Here is a 20968-nt window from a genome sequence, read left to right as displayed (position 1 = left end):
ATCGTTATACTACAGCATGACCTTTCAAGACCTCAGCCACCTTCTAGAGTTCTCCTCTCTGAGCCCCACTGCCAGCCTTTCGACCTTCACATGATGTTGTTTTAGCATATTCACCCCAATTTTACTCTCATGTTATGGTAAAAACCTCCCAGGAAGTCTCCAGAGCTGGATTAATAGTCACAAAAGAAAAAGTCCTACTTGTTTTATTCTTATTTCAAAATCTTAAAAAAACAAAGCAAGATAAATGCAGGAATCCTGACACTGTGGTGCCCGACCACACTACGTTTAATCAGCGTCGGTAGATAAAATGAACCAAGGGTCTTTTGAACGGGTGTAAACCCTGGTGACTGTTCTGGAGGCAGCTATCCACATACACTCTTGAAGTAAAGACATGCTTAATGTGTGTGTGTGTGGGGGGGGGTGCTCATTTTCTTCTTTCTCTTTTATCCTTTTCTCTGAAATCTGTCAAGAAAATAGAGAACTCATCTGGAGTCCAGAATACCTACCAAAACTATTGAGGTCAAAGAGGACAAACAAAATGATATAACCCCATTCCACTCTAGGCCCCTGAACACTTGCTGAAAGAGCAATACACTGGCTGTCTTTAGACGTCAGTAACTTCACTGACCACACACAAAGGGAAATACTAATTTCTAGCAATGACTACTATCAAGGGTTTATGAGTGGATCTCAGCAAATCTTTGCTATCAGAGATGGTAGGAGCATGTGATATGAAGGTAATAACTAAGGGGAAAGCCTTTCCCATGGCTCTGCTGCTCTGTAGCACTTGGAAGTCCACACATGTCCTATAGATCATATGTAAATGTTCATGTTCTTTCAATAGTTTCCAATATTTTTATGTTCTTGCTTTAATCTATATATCTCATGATTCTGTGGGACTATTCATGTTGTCCTAAAGCAGTTACTGTTTATAGGAATTTCCCACTGCTTGTAAGTCATTCTCCAACATTCTCACTGGCTTAAGTGGTCTCATATTTTTATACCTAAGCCTGTAGTTTCCCAAGTTTAATTACCCCAGAACAATCTGGTCTCAACAACCAAGTAAAAGAGGAGGGTACCCCCCTCCCCATAAATCTATTCATCAAGATTCCACCAAGCCTGGAATGTCTAGGGAAAGCTTCAATAATCAGGGGGAAAATGAGCTGCAGAAACTCAAAGAGAATGGAATAGCCAAGGCAGATTAGGAAGCCAGGAGATGAGGGCACACTGAATTAAACATTCTTAAGCAGACTTACATACATAATGAATTGGTCAATTCTGCCCAATGTTTCTGAAAGAGATTACCCTCCCAACAAGGCAAATGAGTGCTCAAGGATGCTAGCTCAGATGGATTCCTGAACAAAATAAGTGTTAATCACTTTATCTCCCCCAATCTTTTTTTGTGAAGAAGAGCAACTTTTCATTTCCATAAAGCCTTGAAATCGTCCTCTGGCAGGGGGCCGGGGTGTGGGGCTGAGGGCTGGTTAGAGGATGCTGACAAAGAAGTCCCTGAAAGAGGGGATTTCCTGACAATAAAACCCTGATCAGAGCCAGAGAGGGGACATTGTTGTCTCCAACACTCCCCTTTCCTCTGCAAATTCCAGGCATAGTAGAGAGGGGAGGGTCACAGTGTCACAGAGACAAGGGCTGGAGAAGGATCTAACAGGTATGCTTAGGCAACTCGCTTCTTGGGAGACTCTGGACCACTACTTCTTGGAATTTGTTCTTTTAGACGCATTGCTTCGGGCTTAAGACACCATGTCAAATGTTGCCAAAAATGTCCAAGTAGCTAATAAACCCAGTAAGTAAAGAATCCTAAATGTTAGTGTAAAATTTTACACCTAGTTATATGCTAAGATTCTCCTGCATGCTGGGCACAGTGCACCAGGTGGAAAACAAAGTCCATGTGGTCGATGGTCCTGGAAATTCACAGATGAAAGGGTCTATACATTGCCTCCCCAATTTCAGTGCTCTCCATGCCAAACACAGTGGCCATTCTGTGAATTTCTGAAGAATAAAAGAAGAATGAATCAAGTAAACCAAAGATTCCTGATCTTCCAGGTGTGTGTGGTTCTTAAAATAAGAAAGTTAGTAACAATAATTAATAGACATATTGGAAACCAAGCATGCAAGTAATCAACTTGTGTGCTGATGTTAAAAGAAATGGACAGGAAATTACAATCCATGCTACATCACTCCTACTTACTAGTCAACTATAATCTGTGCACAGATTATTCATCCAAAATAGCTTTGTGACTTAGTTTAGCCCCCCCCCCCCCAAATATAGGTGGATCCTAACTGAGCCAACTCCCTGTGGATAGGCAAATTACATTTCCTTTAGTGAACATAGACTTTCTCTTTCTTGGTCCACTCTATTTGCACAGCTTTGTAAACCCAAGAGATATTTTTATTAACCCAGAGAGAAAGAAGAAGAAAAAGGGTAACATTTGGCAAATGTCAAGACAAATGTAGATTATTTTAACCAATCCAGTAGCCTCCTTCCCTGGTGACCATCTCATCAGAATGAGCAGTGGCTTTCTTGGCTATTCTGGGGAATGCACAGTGATGGAGCCTCTTTTTTCTCCTTTAGACCCTAAAAAGATATCTGCCCCATATTTTGATAAATTCCCTTTGTAACAATAGAATAATACATCCCAGCTAGTGTTTCCTAAATGACACTACTGGAAAGCCCCCGCCCCCCCCCCAAAAAAAAATCTTAAAAACAAAACAGGGTTTCCCAACCAGCAGACGTTTGGCAGAGTCTGGAGACATTCTTGACTGTCACAATGGAGGAAGAGAGGATTGGCCACCAGTGGGTAGAGGCCAAGAATGCGATCAAACACCCTACTATATCCTCAAAGAACTGTCTGCTCTAAATATCAAAACTGTTCAGGTTGAGAAACCTTGCCCAAGTGAAACATTAAACAAGACCACAGGGTTCATCTGTCAGTACTCAAGATGAAAATTCTCCAAATAATTCCCCAAAATCTTGGGATACTGTAAGGCAATCTATCTCCAATAGTCTGTGTTAGCTCTGATCTACATGTGAAGACACTAAGCTAATGTTAGCACGACATGAAATATTGATGACAGTAGTTAACATTATCTTGGATGTCTTGGAGTAATAATTGTAGTATTATCATCAATGGAATGCTTCATAAGAGTTACAATCAATATCCCAATGATCCTATGTTGTAAATACTAGTGGTTGTCTCTAGATGTGATGGGGCTGATCACAGGGTACTCCACGAAGCAGTTGTTCCTAGGAAGTTAAGTGTTGTGGGGCAGGATAGAATCTATTTTGCTCACCACTGTTTGTCCAGACCCACAAAGTAAAATCTCTGAAAGGCTCGGAAACATGCTAGAATCACCAGTAATGGCTGAATCCTGGATCTAGCTGGCAGCCTATCTAGTTCTCCAGCCAGGCTCACACCCTGACATCATCCCATGCTATCTATCTGAAGCCACTGAAACCCATTAGAGAACTCAGGTCTCACCTCTGATAAGGAGAACCAATAATAACCTAAGGAGGGAGTCAGGCTGCTCTCCAATGTTACTGAAGTTAAGTTTTCCAATTTTCAGAAAGCTGATTAAACAAAACAGTGACCCCCTGCCTCCCAATAATGGTCAAGTACATTTGCATTACCATGAGTCACTTGAAAGCTATCTAAGAGGGTGGCTGGCTCCAGAACAGGTCAACTCTTTCTCTTCAATTAACACCTGGCACCAGGCAATGTACCTGAAGCCCAAGGCAGCCCTTTCTCCAAAGGAAATTCTGGACCCTCAGGAGCCAATTCTTAGATCATGGGATGCATGTGTAGATCTGTCCACACTTGATAATAGAACCTCAATGCCAGGCCCATCTCAGCACCATCTTTAGGTTGAATTCAGATAGGTACCAATTATGCAGTGAGGTCTACTCTCAGGGATTAATATCTCCTGGGTGATGTGAAGGTTCAAACACTGAAAACTCGGTGAAGAGACACCAAATTGAATATTTGATCATGCCAGTGGAGGCTGGAATTCTGAAGGAAATACCCAATAACAAACTTCTGACAAATGTCACACAGAGAATTATATTATAGTAATAAAGACACCAAAAGAGGAATGAATAGATTGTGCTCCTTATTTTACAGCATCAGAATGGGAGGCTTTAGTTCCTTCTCTGATGGGGAAACTTGATTTTAGAAAGATCTAAGTATCCTTGACATTAAACAAACATGTATCTGCTGAACTTGTAGGTGCTTCAACTATTTACCTGCATGTTTTATTTTTGAAAGAGGGGTGGTACTTTTAAGAATCAAGGCAAAGAAAAGTAAAGTAGGACTCTAATAAAATGTGGTGGAGAGATGGCTCAGTGGTAAGAGCTCTTGTTCTTGCAGAGGATCTGAGTTTGGTTCCCAGCACACACACAGTGGCTTACAACCATCCCTAGCTCCAGTTCCAGGGGGGTCTGAATCCATCTTCTGACCTCTGTGGGCACCAGGTACACACATGGTACACATATGACATTCAGGCAGAACACTTATATACATAAAATATAAGTTAAATTTTTAAAAAAAGAAACTAATAAAATCTAGACTACCAGCCCATAGGAAAGTGTCTCCTAGCATCCTGAACAGCTACTACGTGGGTCTTCTGTTTGACTCCAACTGTTTGGCAGCCAATGTAGACGGAAGTGAAAATGACAAGGCCGATACACCCCAAGACAAAAGGAAGTGACTTTTCTTCAGATCCTCCGATTCAAGTTCTCTGAGTCTGTTGAGTCATCCTCGAGACTCACAGAGATACAGTGAGACATAGTCAAAACCAAACAATGAAGGATGTTCAAGAACCTGCTACCCATGCGTTCCCTTAAAGCGAAGCAAACCCTAACCAGTGCACTATAGTAAAGGAGCCCAGTGCATGGCCCACCATTGGCAGGGTCAGTTCTGGAGCCTGGCGGAGGCCCCTCGTTGAATTCTGTTATCTGGATAAGTGGATACAATGGACCTTCTTCACACCACTGCTATTTCTTAAAGCAGACTTTTTAAAAATGTGGTCTGGGCAGTAGAGATGTCAAGATAATCATTTCTGATAAGAAACTGAAGAATAAAAATTCTGTGGCAATAATTACATGATGGCAAAATTCATCATCAGAAAAAAGTTCTCAGAACAATGAATTCTAGTGGATTGGAAATTCTGGTTGGCCGCTGTAGTCCACCAATGAAATCTCATTTGTCATCAAATGTATTTAACACTGTTGAACTAAACTCATTTTAACAGACAAAGCCTTCCAAATTTCCTCTCAACAACTAGATGTCACTCTTTGTCCTTTTCTAGATCTTTATCATCCATCACTTTCTTTCAGCCTTCTCATTAACCTAACAGATTTTCTTCCTCTTGACTTGAAGAACCTTGAACTTCCTTAGCCCCACCCTCACAGACATGCAGGCTTGAGCACATGTAGCACAGGGAAGGCTGACTGTCACCTGATGCTCCACATGTCCTGGAAGCTCTAGCATTGTCACAGTCCCTGAAGAAGAGAAGCCAGGTGTCCAAAGCAAGGCTGTCATGACCACAGTGTTGTCTACAAATCTGTGATTGATAAGTCATAGAAGTCAGCAGCTTCTGGGACATGATTTGTCCCGACTCACAATCAGAAACTTAAGACAAAGCCAAGAATGGAGAAGACATTTGAAAATCACCGACACAGACGGAGCAAGTATATTTTGCCACCAAGAAAATTACTTTCTGTAAACAGTTGGGCTCGTAGGCAGAAGGACAATAGCTATTTCAAATTAATGTTTTCAAAAACAATTAGCATGTCTGAGCAAGGTGGAAAATTATAAAAGCAGGTAATCCCGGCTTGTGGTGACTAGAAGGGCTCAGACAGGTGAGAAAATTCACCAGCTACTAGCTAAGGAAGTTGAGACTGGCTTACTGTGATAGGTTTCATATTAAACATGAAACCTCTCCAATGACAAGTTGAAGACACAGCAGGTTACTGTGTTAACCAATGCTCCCTGTAGCTACTATGCACACTGGATTAACAAAAGCAATACATAAAGAAATGCTTTAAAATGTGGTAGTTACAAATGTACTACAAAACTGTTACACATCACAGCAATGTCCAGTTGCCATATGCAACAAGGTGTAACGGAAATCAATGTGGAACGGTGTTGAAGAAATACCACTGAAAGGAGATCCTAGAGGCTGTGAATTAGAGGAAGCATTGCTGTGAACAAATGTGGCACTTCAAGTGTTTCTAGAACAATGACAGCCTAGACTATCCTTGAGAGGCTAGGTAACAAGAAGAACACAGGTTTAGTTTGGAGGTAAAAAAAGGGAGGGAGGGAGGGAGGGAGGGAGGAAGGAAGGGGGAGGGGGGAGGGGGGAGGGAGGGAGGGAGGGAGGGAGGGAGGAAAGGAGGGAGGGAGGGATTCAGTGTAAAGAGGCAGAAAGAAATCTGAGGCTAAATTGGAGATACGGACTTGAGGCCGGAGGTAGATTACAGAAGGGTCATAGTTCTGTACCCTTTTGTAGACAGGTTCTTGCGTAAGGTACTTTTCTTTCTTTGTCAATCATAAATGGACTCTATTTCCTCTCCTCTGGAATCTGGGCTAGCCCAGTGACTCACTCTAGGTGGTGGTGTGTGACAGTTCTCAGCCAGGGCCCGGCCCTCTTATGCATTCCATGCTCTCTCAGGAAGCCACCATGAGAACAAGCCTCACACTGTGGCAGGGGATGGCATACCAGAAAAACATGGTCCCCAGCCGATAGCCAGCTGCCCTCCAAAAACGAAGTCTCCTGGCAATCCTACAGTGACTACACAAGAAAGCTCAGAGGAAAAGAACGCCTGCCCTGCTGAGCTGAGCCGAGATGGCCGACCTACAGACAGAATCGTTTGTTACACAGCCCTAGGTAACCGATACAAATGCCAGAAAGGGGCCAAAGAAAGGCACAGAGATCCCTACAAAGATTTGTTGCTGTTGTTTGTTTGTTTCATTTTGTAATACCGAGACGAATGAAAACAAAGCCAAGCTTGAGAAGAAGAGTCCCAGTCTCTGGGAAGACCAGGAAACACAGGAGACAAGTGGCAGGGAAGCAGCCACCGGATGCATCCAGATGTCCTACATCAGGATCTAGGAACGTAGGGAGAAGGGGACACAGAGGGCCAAGAGTGGACACAGGAGGGTCTAAGTTATAAAGCAGAACTCTGGGGCTTAGAATAGTACGTTCCCTGAGGGTGGCATTCCATGCTCTCACAGGAATAAGGAAGTTTGACTCGGCATTGAGAGCTCACCGAAGGAGACTGTGCTAGTCCCAGTAAGTACAAGAAGAGAAGCGGTCGGCGGTGGGGGAGGAAGGGCATGGGATAAGGGGGTCTGGGTGGGACCCTGGGTAAAGATTACTTGTTTGAGCAATTATTCAGAGAAAAGATATTCAGAAGGGAGTCACAGAGGTGGCTGGCTAGAAACCAGGAGAGCCAGCAAGTCTGGCAGTCAAGGTCACAGGGTCAAGATGGAAGGAAAGGACCAGTGGGTCCAGTGAGGTAAAGGGACATTCAGGTCTGTGGGTTTCTCCAGACAGGAGATTTGGGTAGATCTGTGGGTAAGAGTCAGCAGCAAACTGGGTTTGATCAAAATGTTCCAGAGCCAGGCGGTGGTGTCGCACGCCTTTAATCCCAGCACTTGGGAGGCAGAGCCAGGCTGATCTCTGTGAGTTCGAGGCCAGCCTGGGCTACCAAGTGAGTTCCAGGAAAGGCGCAAAGCTACACAGAGAAACCCTGTCTCGAAAAACCAAAAAAAAAAAAAAAAAAAAAATGTTCCAGAAACTCAGGCTTCAAAAACATTGAGTGGAGAAGGATTACAGCTCAAAGCTTTGTCGCCTATCCTGGGACTTGAGAAATAGCACTATAAAACTTGAAGATATATTTTGAAAAGAAGAGAAATGTGGGCCTGAAATATAGGTAATCAATTAAAATTAGGACATGATGATTTGCAGTTTCTGCAAAGAAAAACATAAATTACTGGGTATTTTAAGCAGGCCCAAAATAAAATGCCCAAACAGAAGAAAGGACTGAAGAGCCATCCATCTCGACACAATGCACCTCTCACCAAGGGCTTTCCAAGAAGCAAATGGCAACACAAACGTGTAGAAAACTGGACCACTGCACACAATCTCAATTTGGAAACACCCAAAGAGTGGGTCTAGGACCTCAGCTGGAACTAATTCCCACATACCTGCTAATCTCCATGTTTTCTCACCTACTTACTTCTTCCACAGCAATGGGGTGTTCAGCTTGATCACATGGCCAGCAGCAGTACAGATTGCATTTCCTGGGAATCTAGTCATCACAGATGGACAACTGACTCAGTCTGGCCAGTGAACTATAAGCAAAATATTTGTAAAGCAGCTTCTGGAACCTTCCTTTAGCTTTGGCCACCTCCTTCCTCCTGGCCTGACTACTTACTGGTAACTCAACCCTAAACTAGGAAGACAAGACTCATGTGAGATAGAGCACCCTGGTTCCTAGGCATCTATGAAGCCCTTATAGCACCCGTGAACTACTTATTTTTATACTACTAAGGTGAGGGGAAGTAAATGTTCAGCTCTTTTAATCCAATGCTACACAAATTTCACCTCTGTTCATTGGTTTTTCTGTAACATGTAAGCTGAAACCTGACTACATTCCCCTGGGCATGCACTGAGGCTACTTTGTGCTTGGTCATTTCTCAGTCAACTTCATTTAAGGTCAGTTCCTTCCATTCCTGTTCTTCTATTGTTGCTACTTCAGCAAAATCCACCATCAAAGCCATCTTCATGTCCATCGCTCTGTTCTTGCCACGAACACATAACATACTAATGTTGAAAATTATAAATAAGACTTGAATTTAAAAGCTTTGAAGTGAATCATGACAATTGCAGGCCATCTCTTTCAAAACGGGACAAGTGGGTGTTCTCATCTACAGTTCCATTGCCTAGATGTTTCTAGCATGTGGTAGGTCCAAAACATGTAAATTCAAAGATTAAACTACAAGCAGTTCTGTTCAACAGTATTTTTATTCATATCTTTTTCATGCCTTATCACATTTTCCTTAGCATGCCAAGTACTGGTCACAGACACCCCTCCTCAACCTTAAGGGGTCCAAATTCCAATGAAAATTAAAAAAAAAAAAAAAACAGAATAAACAATACTGCAAGCAATTAAGTTATACATTAGGAATAAATTACATAGAATCACTAAGGTCCTAACTGGAGGGAAGGGGATAGTGTATTTAGATACTAGGGCATTGCAGATGGTTAGACCATACTGAAAGATGACACTGGGACATCAAGGGGTCCAGGAGGTGAAGGTCTGTGGAGAGATGGTTCTAGACACAGCAAGATGAGATGAAGGCTGGTGTGGTCCAGGACACACAAAGCAAGGTGGAGAGTTAGAGGAAGAAGAAAAACAGAATTAGGCAAAGATAGATCCTGGGTTTGTCAATCAGCACTCAAAAACATCAATATCCATTCTGTATTGTCTTTGGGTATCTCTTCCTCCTTCCCTATCATCTTTTCTCCTCAACTATAGGTGCAAATATGCTGCTTACATCCTGCTGTCTTCCTTTTCTTCCAAACGGTTAGCAAAGCTCACCTTTGACCTCCACACTGACCCACTGCCCTTCACTCAACAGCACTCTTTCAGGCTCACATTCTCCTCCACCTTTCCTCAGACATTCTCAGATGCTGCCTTGAATGTATCTTCTCAGTAGGGCCCCCTTCAAGACTCATTCTCTGCCTACATGCATGTCTATAAACATTTATGCATATACACATGTGAATGTTCTCAAACACATGCATACATAAATACATGCATGCATGCATACATACTTCAGTTAGTACCTACTAAATGACAGCATGGACTTTCACCAGACAGTCTAGTGCCTCCATAACCTGGTCTTAATGAAACACATCTCCCTCATCAGGAACATGAGAATTCATCTCCATATTTATACTGTGGGGCCAACCTCTGCAAGCCTCTAAACGGACCTTTGCTTGTGTTTACGTTCATGCAGCAAATTCTACCTGGAATTCTCTCATTCCCTCATCTTCCTCAAATCACATTTTACTCACTTGTCCATGCCTGAGAGCCCCCATGAGCCCTTCCACCTGGCTGCACCATGCCTGTAGAACCTTCTTCGTTAATGTGCTCACGGGGCACTTTTACTCACACCATCAGCCTAGAGAACCTCTGTCTTACAAATACATATTCACACACACACACACTTCACGAACACCTGCCCCCAGGCAAACTAGAGACCTCTTGAAGGCAAGCCACATCTATTCTCAGTCCATAACAAGAAGTTTATACTTAATACAAGTAGCATAGATGTATATACACACAAATATATATAATATATCCAATATATTTAATATATATACAAATAGCCAAGACATATATGTGTATATATGTGCATGCATACACACACACACACACACACACACACACACACACACACACACACAGTGCATTATTAAGCACAGGCTCACTCTGATTTCCAGAAAGAATAATCATCAACAGGAGAATGCAAATCTTCAACTTCACCAAGCGCCACCTGAGTTGGCATCTACAACAAACATTTATTTCCACCCTATATCCGATTCCAGTCTTGTGATAGCAGCACTTTGCTTTTTCTCACAGGAATCAAGAAGGCTCCCCACTCTTCAACCATGTAGGTTACCACATGCTCTCAAGGGAAATGATACGTGAATCCCCTCCTGAGATGCCACCTGACTCTGGGCCTGGGGCCAGAGTCTATTCAATGAGACTTGATCCAGGGGCCACTGATGGACATCTTCACATTCCCTGCAATCAGAATAGCTGATTTGAAAAGCCAAACACATGAAAGCAGAAATGATAAGAAAATCCTCTGGTGTCCTTTGAGACTCCGGATCTAGCTATACCTGAAACATAACTGACAATCCCAGCTGCCTTAACTCAGCTGGGTGACTTTCTCACTTGCAACCCAAAGCATTTTTAAATAATATAATCCTTTTAACCGTGTCTCTATTAAACACTCTCACTAGAAGTTTTTTTAATAAGCCAAGCAAAAACTGCAAGTTCTTCATTAAGAAAGCAGGCGTGAAGGGGCAGTAGCAGAGAGATCTGCTGGGCAGATTTTTTTAATGGGTCAATGTTTCCAGATTTACTCCCAACCCTTTCTACAAGGAAACCAACTTCTAACAAAGCAGGCATGTATTGTAAAGGTCTGCAAGTCAGCCCAGCCTTTCAGACTCCTGTCATTACTTCCTACAACAGTTTTAGAGAAACTGTAAGAGCTTCATCACTCTAGAGTAAATCCTTTGCCCATTTACAAATTGGCTGCAGGAATCAGGAGGGGAAATCTCACATTCTAATGCAGTTATTTATCCTACGTCCGTTTTAAATCAGTTTGAAAACTCACCCCCATCATCATCTTTAGTACAATTATTCTCTATAAACAACTGAGTTCATAAAGATGAAGCCACATTAAAATAACCATATTTGGACTACAATGGCCGGGTTGAAGATCTGGTACCTCTAGAAGCATAAGTCTCACATTACTTAAGTATGTGGAACCCCAATGTGTCTTGGTATTGGCCTATAGGGTTAATTTCTGGATTATCAGAACATTCAAATTATTCTTTAATAAGGAAAGTAAAATTAAATTAAGATTAAGGAGCATTTTCCAGTAGCTTGTATGTCTTGCATAATCATGGAATACACTTTAAGAGACTATGTATGGCCTCCCTGAGGAAGAGATTAAAGATACAAACCGAAGAAACACAGGCTACGAAATGATCTACCACCCCAGGAGAAGATTAAAAAATACCAGAAGCTCAGGGACACCTTGAATAAAAGCCTCCACGACTTATTTTTAAACATAATTTTTGTTCCTTTTCTAAGTGACCATAATATACCTCCAAATATATTTGAATTTATAAGCACACTTAGCAAAAAAATGCTATCTCTTTAGCAACCATTTGAAAGAGATTCTCTAAGACACTTAAAAACACCATTTGTATCTCACAGAAATCCACTGTAAAAGTACAGTCATAAGAAAATGAAATGTTTTCCTTCATAAATGGCTGATAGTGTTTTAAATTATTGCAAACTTTACATCATCTCTAATTAATAATAACTACTTAAAGGTGTTTTCTACCAAATAACTATCAAAAGTATAATGATGTGTCATCAAGCTGACCTGACACAAAGCTCTAAGTACCCTGGTTTCCCCCACACTGATTATAATAAAGAACTGGCTCATTGGGAACAGGTGCCTGTCACACAAGCTTGATAACCTAAGTTCATTACTTAGGACTCACACGGTTGAGGGAGAGAATCAACTCCCACAAGTTGTCCTCGGAACTTCCATGTGCACAGCATGGACACACACACACATACACATAAAAAAAGTACCTTTTTTTTTTTTTTTTTGGTTTTTTCGAGACAGGGTTTCTCTGTGTAGCTTTGCGCCTTTCCTGGAGCTCACTTGGTAGCCCAGGCTGGCCTCGAACTCACAAAGATCCGCCTGCCTCTGCCTCCCGAGTGCTGGGATTAAAGGCGTGCGCCACCACGCCCGGCTAAAAAGTACCTTTTTTAAATCATGAGTTTGGCAAGGCTTTCAAATGAGCATTCTTCACACAGTACTTCCTCAAGGACAGCCTCACTAAGTGAAGGGCTATGTTAAAGCAGCTTACCAGCCCTCAAGTAAATCCCATCTCCTACCTCCTCACTTTCAAAGAAATAGAATCCATTTCCTTCACTTTTTACATAAAGAGGAAGACTCCAGCTTTGTTTCCTCACTCTGAACTCTTTCTGGAATCCCAGGACCTGTGTGGGTGGAAGTATTTCACCGTAATATCCCACGTCAGCTAGTCTGTGGTCAGTCTCTGGGAGTGAAGTCCAAAGGCCTGCATCCTAACAAGTTCCCCGATGACTCTTGTGTTGGGGAAGATAGAGGACAACTGCCCCACAGAATGGTCACACCACCCCTTCTACAATCTCCTCCACCACATGACTAACCAAGAGGCACACTGGCTCTGTGATTTCTCCAGTGATGGTAAGTAACCTTCCTTCACTTGGTTTCTGCATCATGTCTCTCTTGTTTAACGGGATCTCCTCACAATGAAAGCCTTCAAACACCAAGCCTCGCAGTACCTGAGAGGAATATGGAGGGCCAACCAAACTGTGTTGTGTGCCCCTCAGAAGTGCTTCCAGAAGATGCCTGGTCACAGACTGAGTGCTACCAAATTTGTGACTATTTCTAACACACACACACACACACACACACACACACACAACTGAAAGCTACACTTATATGCAAAGATTATTTAGAAACAGACAACTAATTGAGGGTGTTTTATTTCTTTTAAACACCGTGGTGATTAAGTAAAGTAACTCCTCAAGTGGCTTCGGCTTCCAGCTGAGTTTGTGCCCTGGAGGAGGATGGTACAGAAATAGCGACACTCTTTGAACACTGTGACCACATACATGCATCGGCTTAATCCAAAATCCCTAAGATTAATTTTCTTTGCTTAACTCTGTGCTTGTCCCTACTGAGCACAGGGTTCTGTTTAGCACTCCACCGTTTGGGGTGACCAAATGGAGAGCATGTAGGCATCTACTTTGTGACCACTGGGCTACTTTACCCCTTAGTCACTCTAAGCCAACTTGGACTGTAAGTTTTCCAATGGCCTGTGAAAATAGTTAAAGCTGAGGCGAGGGGGCAGAATTAAGCTAGCAATAAAATTTTAAAAGTACATAATTAAATGTCTACAAAATGTATACATACTACAACTGATCAACATCAACCCAGCTGCACTATCATATCATATAACATGGAATTGGGGGCATGGTTCATGTTAATGTCTGATATGACGTAGAGGGCTGCCCAGACCATTTGTGCATGTACTTACTAACTTGCATTCTGCCCAAAGTCTAGTCAACTTTACAACTACCACAATACCCAGGTCTCTGCCCACATGTCCACTCCAGCACCACACTGAGACCAAAGCTGCAAAGCAACACAAAAGTAGATTGTGATGGTCTGGCACCATTATTTTAATTACTCAATTTCCTGTCAGCTTTCAAAACTGTGGATATAGTTTTAAAACTATGGTTATTTTACATAAAAATCCAGAATATCATTCTCTTCAAAAGAGAACTGTAAAATATGGATGCACAGGGCCCAAATGTTGTCATGGTGATAGTCTAGCTAATACTGAGCGAGTCTATGACTTTAAATGGGTGGTGTTTTCAGCTTGGCCACAAACCCTGTCCTCACGCAGGTTCACTGTCTGTCCCTATGGATATCCGAGTGTATGACCCCTGCTAGGAACTCTTTAAAAAAGCTATTTCTCTTCTATAACGTGGCTTCAATATCTCATTTTAAGACCTGTCATGGAAGGATATGGATAAGGATATCTCAATGCGGTTTCAAAATTCAACAGCCTCATACTCCAGATCCTAGAAATGAAGTAACTAACCTCATGACAGGGTAAGATATTGATCTAGGAAATATCCATCAAAATCCCTTCTCAACACGTTTTCAGTTCCGCAAACGTGGTCCCCAAGAAGAGGGGCAAGGAACAAATTCGCCTTCAGTCTCTCTTATCCTTCAAGTGAGCCAGAGTAGAGACCCAATGAGATGGAATCAAAGGAGAATCGAGAGTGTGTCTTAATTAAGTAAGGGTGATCAATAAAAACACACATAAAGGACAGAGTAAGACTTAGGGCTGAGGCCTTCATCTGCATAAGTGCAAGGAGCCATATTTTGAAAAGGAAACAAGAAGCCAGAAGTATTAAGCAAATCAAGGAAAGGTCAGTCGGAGTTCACCCTTAACCTGCTGTACAATTTTACCTCACACCCACGTTAGATACACGGTCTTATTTAGGGATGGCAGGCTTACAACAACTTCATTTTAATTGGTATTTTATGTATTATTGTCTTGCTGGTAAAATAAAATTAACTGAACCCAAGGGAAAACTCCAGATTAGTCAGTGGGTCACCAACTCACTTGAATAACATAATGACTTTCTTCCTTTTTAAAATATAGATTTTAGTTCAATTTGCTAGTCATATCATAAAAAAATAAGTAAATGTTCAAACAGTGGATTGAAATTAAAATGGCAATTAGTCCTTAGAAAACACATGGCTTTAAGTTTATACATTAGTGGCTGATTCATGAATTATTAACTGATTTTAATGATCCTGGCTATATTTTACTTGAAGTTATTCTCCTATTTGCAATGACTTTTGAACCCTCCAAACCCTTCCATCCATTTTCCATAGGCAGTATACTTTCATGAGTGCTGACATTTAAAAGAGACCCATATACTGACAGGGTGAAAAGATAATACACTCACATATAATTTATACAAAGGACTCTGGTCATTTGTTAAAAGCAGAAATGAATGGAACCCTATTATTCACGGTTTGTAAATAAATGTAAAGATAAGCACTAGCATTTCACTTGGGAAGCCCTGGCACCGATAGTCGGTTTCTTCTGAAGTTTCCCAGATGGTCATTAAAACAAGAAAAGGCAGAAACATACTTTTTTGTAATCCATCATTTCTCATTCAGAAAGATAATACAAGTCTTCGAAAGTCAAGCCTTAAGAAAGATTACTAATTCCAGGTACTTTCGGATGGAATAAACGCGTGTCTTTGTATGCTATTTCACGTCTTCAATAAATCTACTCTGAACGGCAAACACCACTTCAGATGCAAGTTAGCTGTGAAGCAAATGCTGTAAACCTTTAATTAGCTCTTGCTGTTCTGTACTCATAAAGTTAATACTTCCTCTTCTGTTACATTCTCTGTACAAAGATAAATTATGGGGAATAAAATTGTTTTTCTCCACTCCAGAAATTAAGACTACAGGAATACTATATTTGACCTGTGGCTCAGCCTAAAGGTACTTACATTTTTACCTGTAAACAAGTAAAGGTGTAAAGGCAAACACACCTTTAGAAGAAGTTCAATTTGACCCCTCCCAAAGCTGATTCCAACTTTTATAAGTTGGGTCCCCGCCGTCCTTCCTACCATCAGATTGCTGAATTACTAAGAGCAAGTTATTTCAGGGCCGGTGCAGGATTCAGAAAGGGGCACCAAATGAGCCTGCTTCCCCCCTGCTAAAGTTGACCCGGCAGCTAGACAAATACTGTCTGATTTCAAGCTTTATATACCCGCCCTGAAATAAGCTTCTCGGTTTAAATTGACTCAAAATAACCCTTCTCAGAAAATAAAAGGAGATACACACAAAACACCCACAATTTCCTCAGTCCCTTGAAACCCTTGGGATCCCAGTGAACAGAGATTTGCCATGCATGGCAGTGACTGGCTTAACACAATAGGTTTCTATTTGGATGTCATTCGAGTGTTGCTGATCTTAAATCAGAGAAAGAAGTAGTTACATTAGACAAGGTAATGGCTTCCAAAAATAAGAGCATGCCCAGTTTACAGGAGGATTGCATACACAGGCTGAGCTCTGAGGAGATAAGTAATACCCCACTGGAACAATTAGGCGGATTCTCAGAAACACTACATACTTAATTAGGCTGCCTAAGTCCCTGACTGAGCATACATGGGGGACTTTTTAAAGCATTTAATAACCTGAGTAAATCCAAAATCAGACGACAGAAACCGATCCTTTACTCTGGCTACAGCCTTCGGCCTTTTCTTGCCTTGCTTTCGATGCTTAAGGCATTCTTCTCAGATTTTGGAAGCCTATGAATGGGCACCACCATCACTGGACTAAAAACACTGAATAAAGTCCCTCTACCCTATAGTCACTGGAAGGGCCCTGAGTGCCTGGCTCAGGGGTACCCACCAGGCCACGGAAGCAAGCCAGTGAGACTCCGATGGTCTTTTGCAAAGTTTAGCCCTGGAGCTGGGAAGGGAATATAAACAATAAAGAACAGGATTTTCATCAGCCAGGGGCTCAGCCAACTGTCCGGAGTCTAGATACAATCCCTCCTCTTCCTGCTATCTATTCATTAGTTTTGTATTGCACCTTTCTTTCAGCTGCCTCCGTATTTCCTCCTCCGTTATCCAAGCAATCATAAACAAACTAGGATCTGAAAGAAAAGTCGGAGGGGAGGGAGGAGCAGGGGGAAGGGAAAAGAAAAACACATTCAAAAGGCGCAGGGCTCTTTCTCTGAATCTCGCCCTCGGGGTTATGTCTCAAAGCTCTGTGGTGGGAGCTTTTTAGGGAACGTGGACAAGCCCGGTCCTCGAAGCCCCTTGACTAGGTCCAAGGTCTACCTATGGCCATCTGAGTCGCTCGCTCCTGAAGTTAACGCAAGGAGAGGTGCGAAAGATACGGTGACCCCGGGGCGTAGTGTGAAGCCCCAACTCTGATGTCCCCTCCCCAAAAAAACTTAACCCGCCCTCGCAAAAAATTAATATACGAGAAGCCACTTGAGCTAACTCGGGAGAGGTGAGCACCTTCGTTTGGTAGTCCAGAGCACCCTAAAGAGAAGGAAGTAAAGGGCACCTGCTAGGGTCCTACAACTTCAGGCTTCCCAGACCCAGACCCGGGCACTCTTCTGAAGTTTGTTCCTCTCTTCCTGAGAGCCCGGGACAAGCTCCTGACCGAATGGGTGAATTGAGATGAGCTGCGGGGAGAAGGAGGAGATCTCTGAACCACGAGATCCGGGATCCCTACGTGCCCCTATACACATACACATAGTAGGGGTGCTGCAATCGTGTTTACTAATAACATCTACAAAGAATCACGCGCGAGTCTCAGCTCAGTCCCGGGCGCTCTTCGCACAGCTTTGGGGGAGCGGGGGAGGGGACCAGGAGGGCAGAGGGAGCGCCAGCAGAGGGACAAAAAGGTGGGTGGGAAAGGGACAGAAAGAGAAGACGAGGAGAGTTGGTCAGAGACGAAGGCGCACCGAGAAACCAGCGTGTAGAGAGGAAAGATAGAAAAGAAAGTGCAGCGGGCAAGGCGGGACGCGGGACGCGCCCAGGATGGAGAGGTGGCCCCCGCCCCCGGCCCGGTCACCTTGCTGTAGCCGTAGTACCCCAGGCACTGCGCGAAGTCCAGGCCGGCGGGGTCCCCGGCCGCCGCGGGGTAGAACCTCACATCCATGCCGGGGCCGGGGCCGGGGGCCGGGGGCCGGGGCTGGAGCTCGCCGGGGCCGCTACCCGCCTCCTTGCGGCCGCGCGATCCACCGTCGGGGACGCCCGGCCGGGGGCGCCCGGGGACAGCGCACGGGCCGTAGGGCTAGAGGGGCGTCGCGCGGGGGCCGCCGACGAGCCCGGGAGCTGCGGCCGCCGTACACAAAGGCGCGGCCACGCGAGCCGCGGGAGAGCGGGAGGCGGCCCGGGGGACGCGCCCCACCGGGACACCGAGGCTGGCTGCGCACGGGCCGGGCGCCCGGGGCGCGGGGCGCAGCGCGGAGACCCGGGGCGGCCGGCGAGCTCAGGTGCGCGGCGAGGCTGGGACGGCGGCGGCGGCGGCGGCGGCTGGCCCCGCTCCTCCTCCCCGGGCGGACTGAGCCGAGGAGCCGCGGAGACAAGGGGCCCGGCCCCTCCCCTGCCGCTCCCCCTCCTGCCGCCGCCGGTCCCCTCCCCGCGCCGCCGCCGCTCCGCCCCTCCCACCCCGGGCAGCTGGCGCGCCGCCCGCCCCGCCGGTGCGCTCGGCCGCCGACCGCCTCCGGGCTCGCGCCCCGCCCCGCGCCCCGTGCAGCCCCGGCCACCGCGCTCCCCTCTCCCGGCCTCTCTCCGTCCCACCCCTTCCCTCCCCGGTCCTCTTTGTCCCCACGGCCTCACCGCTCTCCTCGCTCCCCGGCCTCCCTCGGCCGCCCCGCCGCTTCCAGCCCTGTCCCTCCTCGCGTCCCGCTCTCCTCCTGTGCGACCCTCGCTTTCCCCTGCCCTAGCATCCCCAAACCTCCACTCCCGACCCGGCCCTCTCTTCCGTCTCTACCTTCCTGTCCCAATCCCTGCTGGTGGGGACCTGTCTCCCAGCCCCTCTACCCTGCTCTTATGCCCGGGTGTTCCCGGTGTAGACTCAGCCCAGAAACTAACCTGCTCAAGTAGCTCCTGGTAGCCAGGACCGGGAACCCCATGTACACCTGTGGTATTTTCCAAAAGGGATGTTAGGGCCTGACCTTTCACAGGTAGGCGGACTTGAAGCTTCCCCGGTTAAGCCTCGTGTCGGGTCTCTTTGTATTTTCTTTACCCTTGTTTGTTTTTGAAAGGCATTTGAGTAACTGGATCTAGGCGGATCACTCGCTGCTCTCCAAGAGAAAATGTCCCTCTTTTCCTAAAAGGTTCTGGGTGATTAACTTGCCCACGCTGCACCCACCCACCTACCCCTCTTTATTTCTTTCTCTTTCTTCCTCCCCTCACTTGCACCCCCACCCCCACCCCCCACCATCACCACCCTCGGCTTTATTGCTCTGAGTTAATTTGAAAGTTTGGCCTTCAGCCTTGGCGGTAGAAAACGCTGGCGGAGCTGTGAGATCTTCTCCCTTTCCCGGTTCAGTTATCTGCGAACTACTTTGAACTCGAAGGGAACGATGTTGAAATATTTCGACTGACAGTCTCTAACGGTGTAGTCCCTGATCGCTTCGCTGGCCCGGGCCTAAACTTTTCCAAACATACATGGGTTTCTGTATGTTCTCCAAAGTAGACACTCTAGCTTGTGACACCTGTGTGTGTACCTTCACTCAATACTTAAGGAATCAAGCAGGGAAAAATAAACTTCAATTAGGTGAAAGTGTGTGTGTGTGTGTGTGTGTGTGTGTGTGTGTGTGTGTGTGTGTGAGCGTGCGCGTGCATGCGCGCTCGTGCTCTTAGCAGAAACCTGTCGGGACTGAGAAAGCCATGTGTATTCAGGAAAGGAACAACTCCTCACATTGTCACTGGGTTGACTCTGATTTCCCCCCTCCTGAAAAAGCTTTGGTCTCCTCTCCTGAGTCTCCATTTAACGCTGACAACCCAGCGGCGCTCCCTAATGGCCCAGCGGGTTGCACAAATTGGCAGTGTGCTGAGATATTATCAGGACAACACCCCATTGAGTAAGTTCTTGAAACTCAGAAGTAGAGGCCCTTTCTCTGGGCCACTGGGCGCCTGTGGCCTTTCCACCAATCAGAGCTGGAGGTTGCAGTGGCCACCTGTTGTCCCGAAAGAGAACATCTTTTAAGTTTCACGATGAGTATTTAACAATGGCGGCTAGTGCAGGATCTGACCAAGGGAGAAAAGCAGACTGCTGATCCACAGAACCAGAAAAGAATTTTCCCACCACATAAGCCTTAAAAGGAGCAAGCCTGGAAGGGCGGGAAGATGAGCTTTCTGTGCACACTCACATCCCTCACCTTACTGCCGTGCGTCGGGAGCAATCTGAGCTTGATTATGGAGGATGAAGGAAAGTATAATCAAAGTTGCAGAGACAGGAAACCTGAAGTTGTAATCAGACCTCCAGGATCAGGCACACAAACACTCTACAGTAGAAATCCCACTAGCTGCAGGAGCTGGAATTACATGTACTAGTGTGTTGCTCTCCTAGAAACTGTGAGAACCTTGCCCCAGAGGCTCTAGGAATTAGGAATGCCTGCTTACAGCCCATACCACTCTTGGCCACTATTTTAGAAATTTTTCCTATGAAGCCTCTCCCTGTCATGTAGAAGTCCCTGAGAGGAGGCAAGACTCACAAGTCTGCATATTTTTTGATAGTTTAGGGAGAAAGGTAAACAAAAATGGGGGTGGGGTGGCAAATGGGACCTTGAGGCCTGGGATGTGCTTGAGACATCAGAATAAGAGTCGTTTGGGAAGTCTGTGTTGTTGATCTTTCCAGTCTGTCTCCACGCATTCAGCAGCTGCCTTTGAGCACCTAGTACATGCCAGCCATTGTGAATAAGAACAAATTCAGACAAGACTCATAAGAGAAAGCTTTTAGAAGGGACTATGTGTTGTATCACAGATAGGCAGACACACACACACACACAC

The 20968-nt window shown here is 44.9% G+C and overlaps 1 protein-coding gene and 1 long non-coding RNA gene across 7 annotated transcripts in view; both read right to left on the bottom strand.

Annotated features, from left to right (window-relative positions):
• Window positions 1-19218, bottom strand: part of Tox3 (TOX high mobility group box family member 3) — a 106632-nt gene extending 87414 nt beyond the window's left edge. For 4 of the 6 annotated variants that reach the window (XM_076571729.1, XM_076571730.1, XM_042277336.2 and 1 more), the window contains exon 1: window positions 18021-18258. In XM_076571729.1, the coding sequence (XP_076427844.1) occupies window positions 18021-18107 (87 nt within the window). In that variant the 5' untranslated portion in view covers window positions 18108-18258. Of the gene's footprint in view, window positions 1-18020; window positions 18259-19045 lie in introns of those variants that run through there. The other 2 variants (XM_076571732.1, XM_076571731.1) reach the window with 2 other exon arrangements.
• Window positions 10379-18013, bottom strand: LOC143273248 (uncharacterized). Its single transcript, XR_013051167.1, has 2 exons — window positions 12603-18013; window positions 10379-12427 (listed from the first exon to the last, which is right to left on the bottom strand). It is a non-coding gene; the product is annotated as an uncharacterized LOC143273248 (long non-coding RNA).
• Window positions 19219-20968: the final 1750 nt, after the last annotated feature.

Source organism: Peromyscus maniculatus, chromosome 5, assembly GCF_049852395.1.
Source record: "Peromyscus maniculatus bairdii isolate BWxNUB_F1_BW_parent chromosome 5, HU_Pman_BW_mat_3.1, whole genome shotgun sequence".
NCBI lineage: Eukaryota > Metazoa > Chordata > Mammalia > Rodentia > Cricetidae > Peromyscus > Peromyscus maniculatus.
This window is presented reverse-complemented; position numbering and strand designations above follow the sequence as displayed.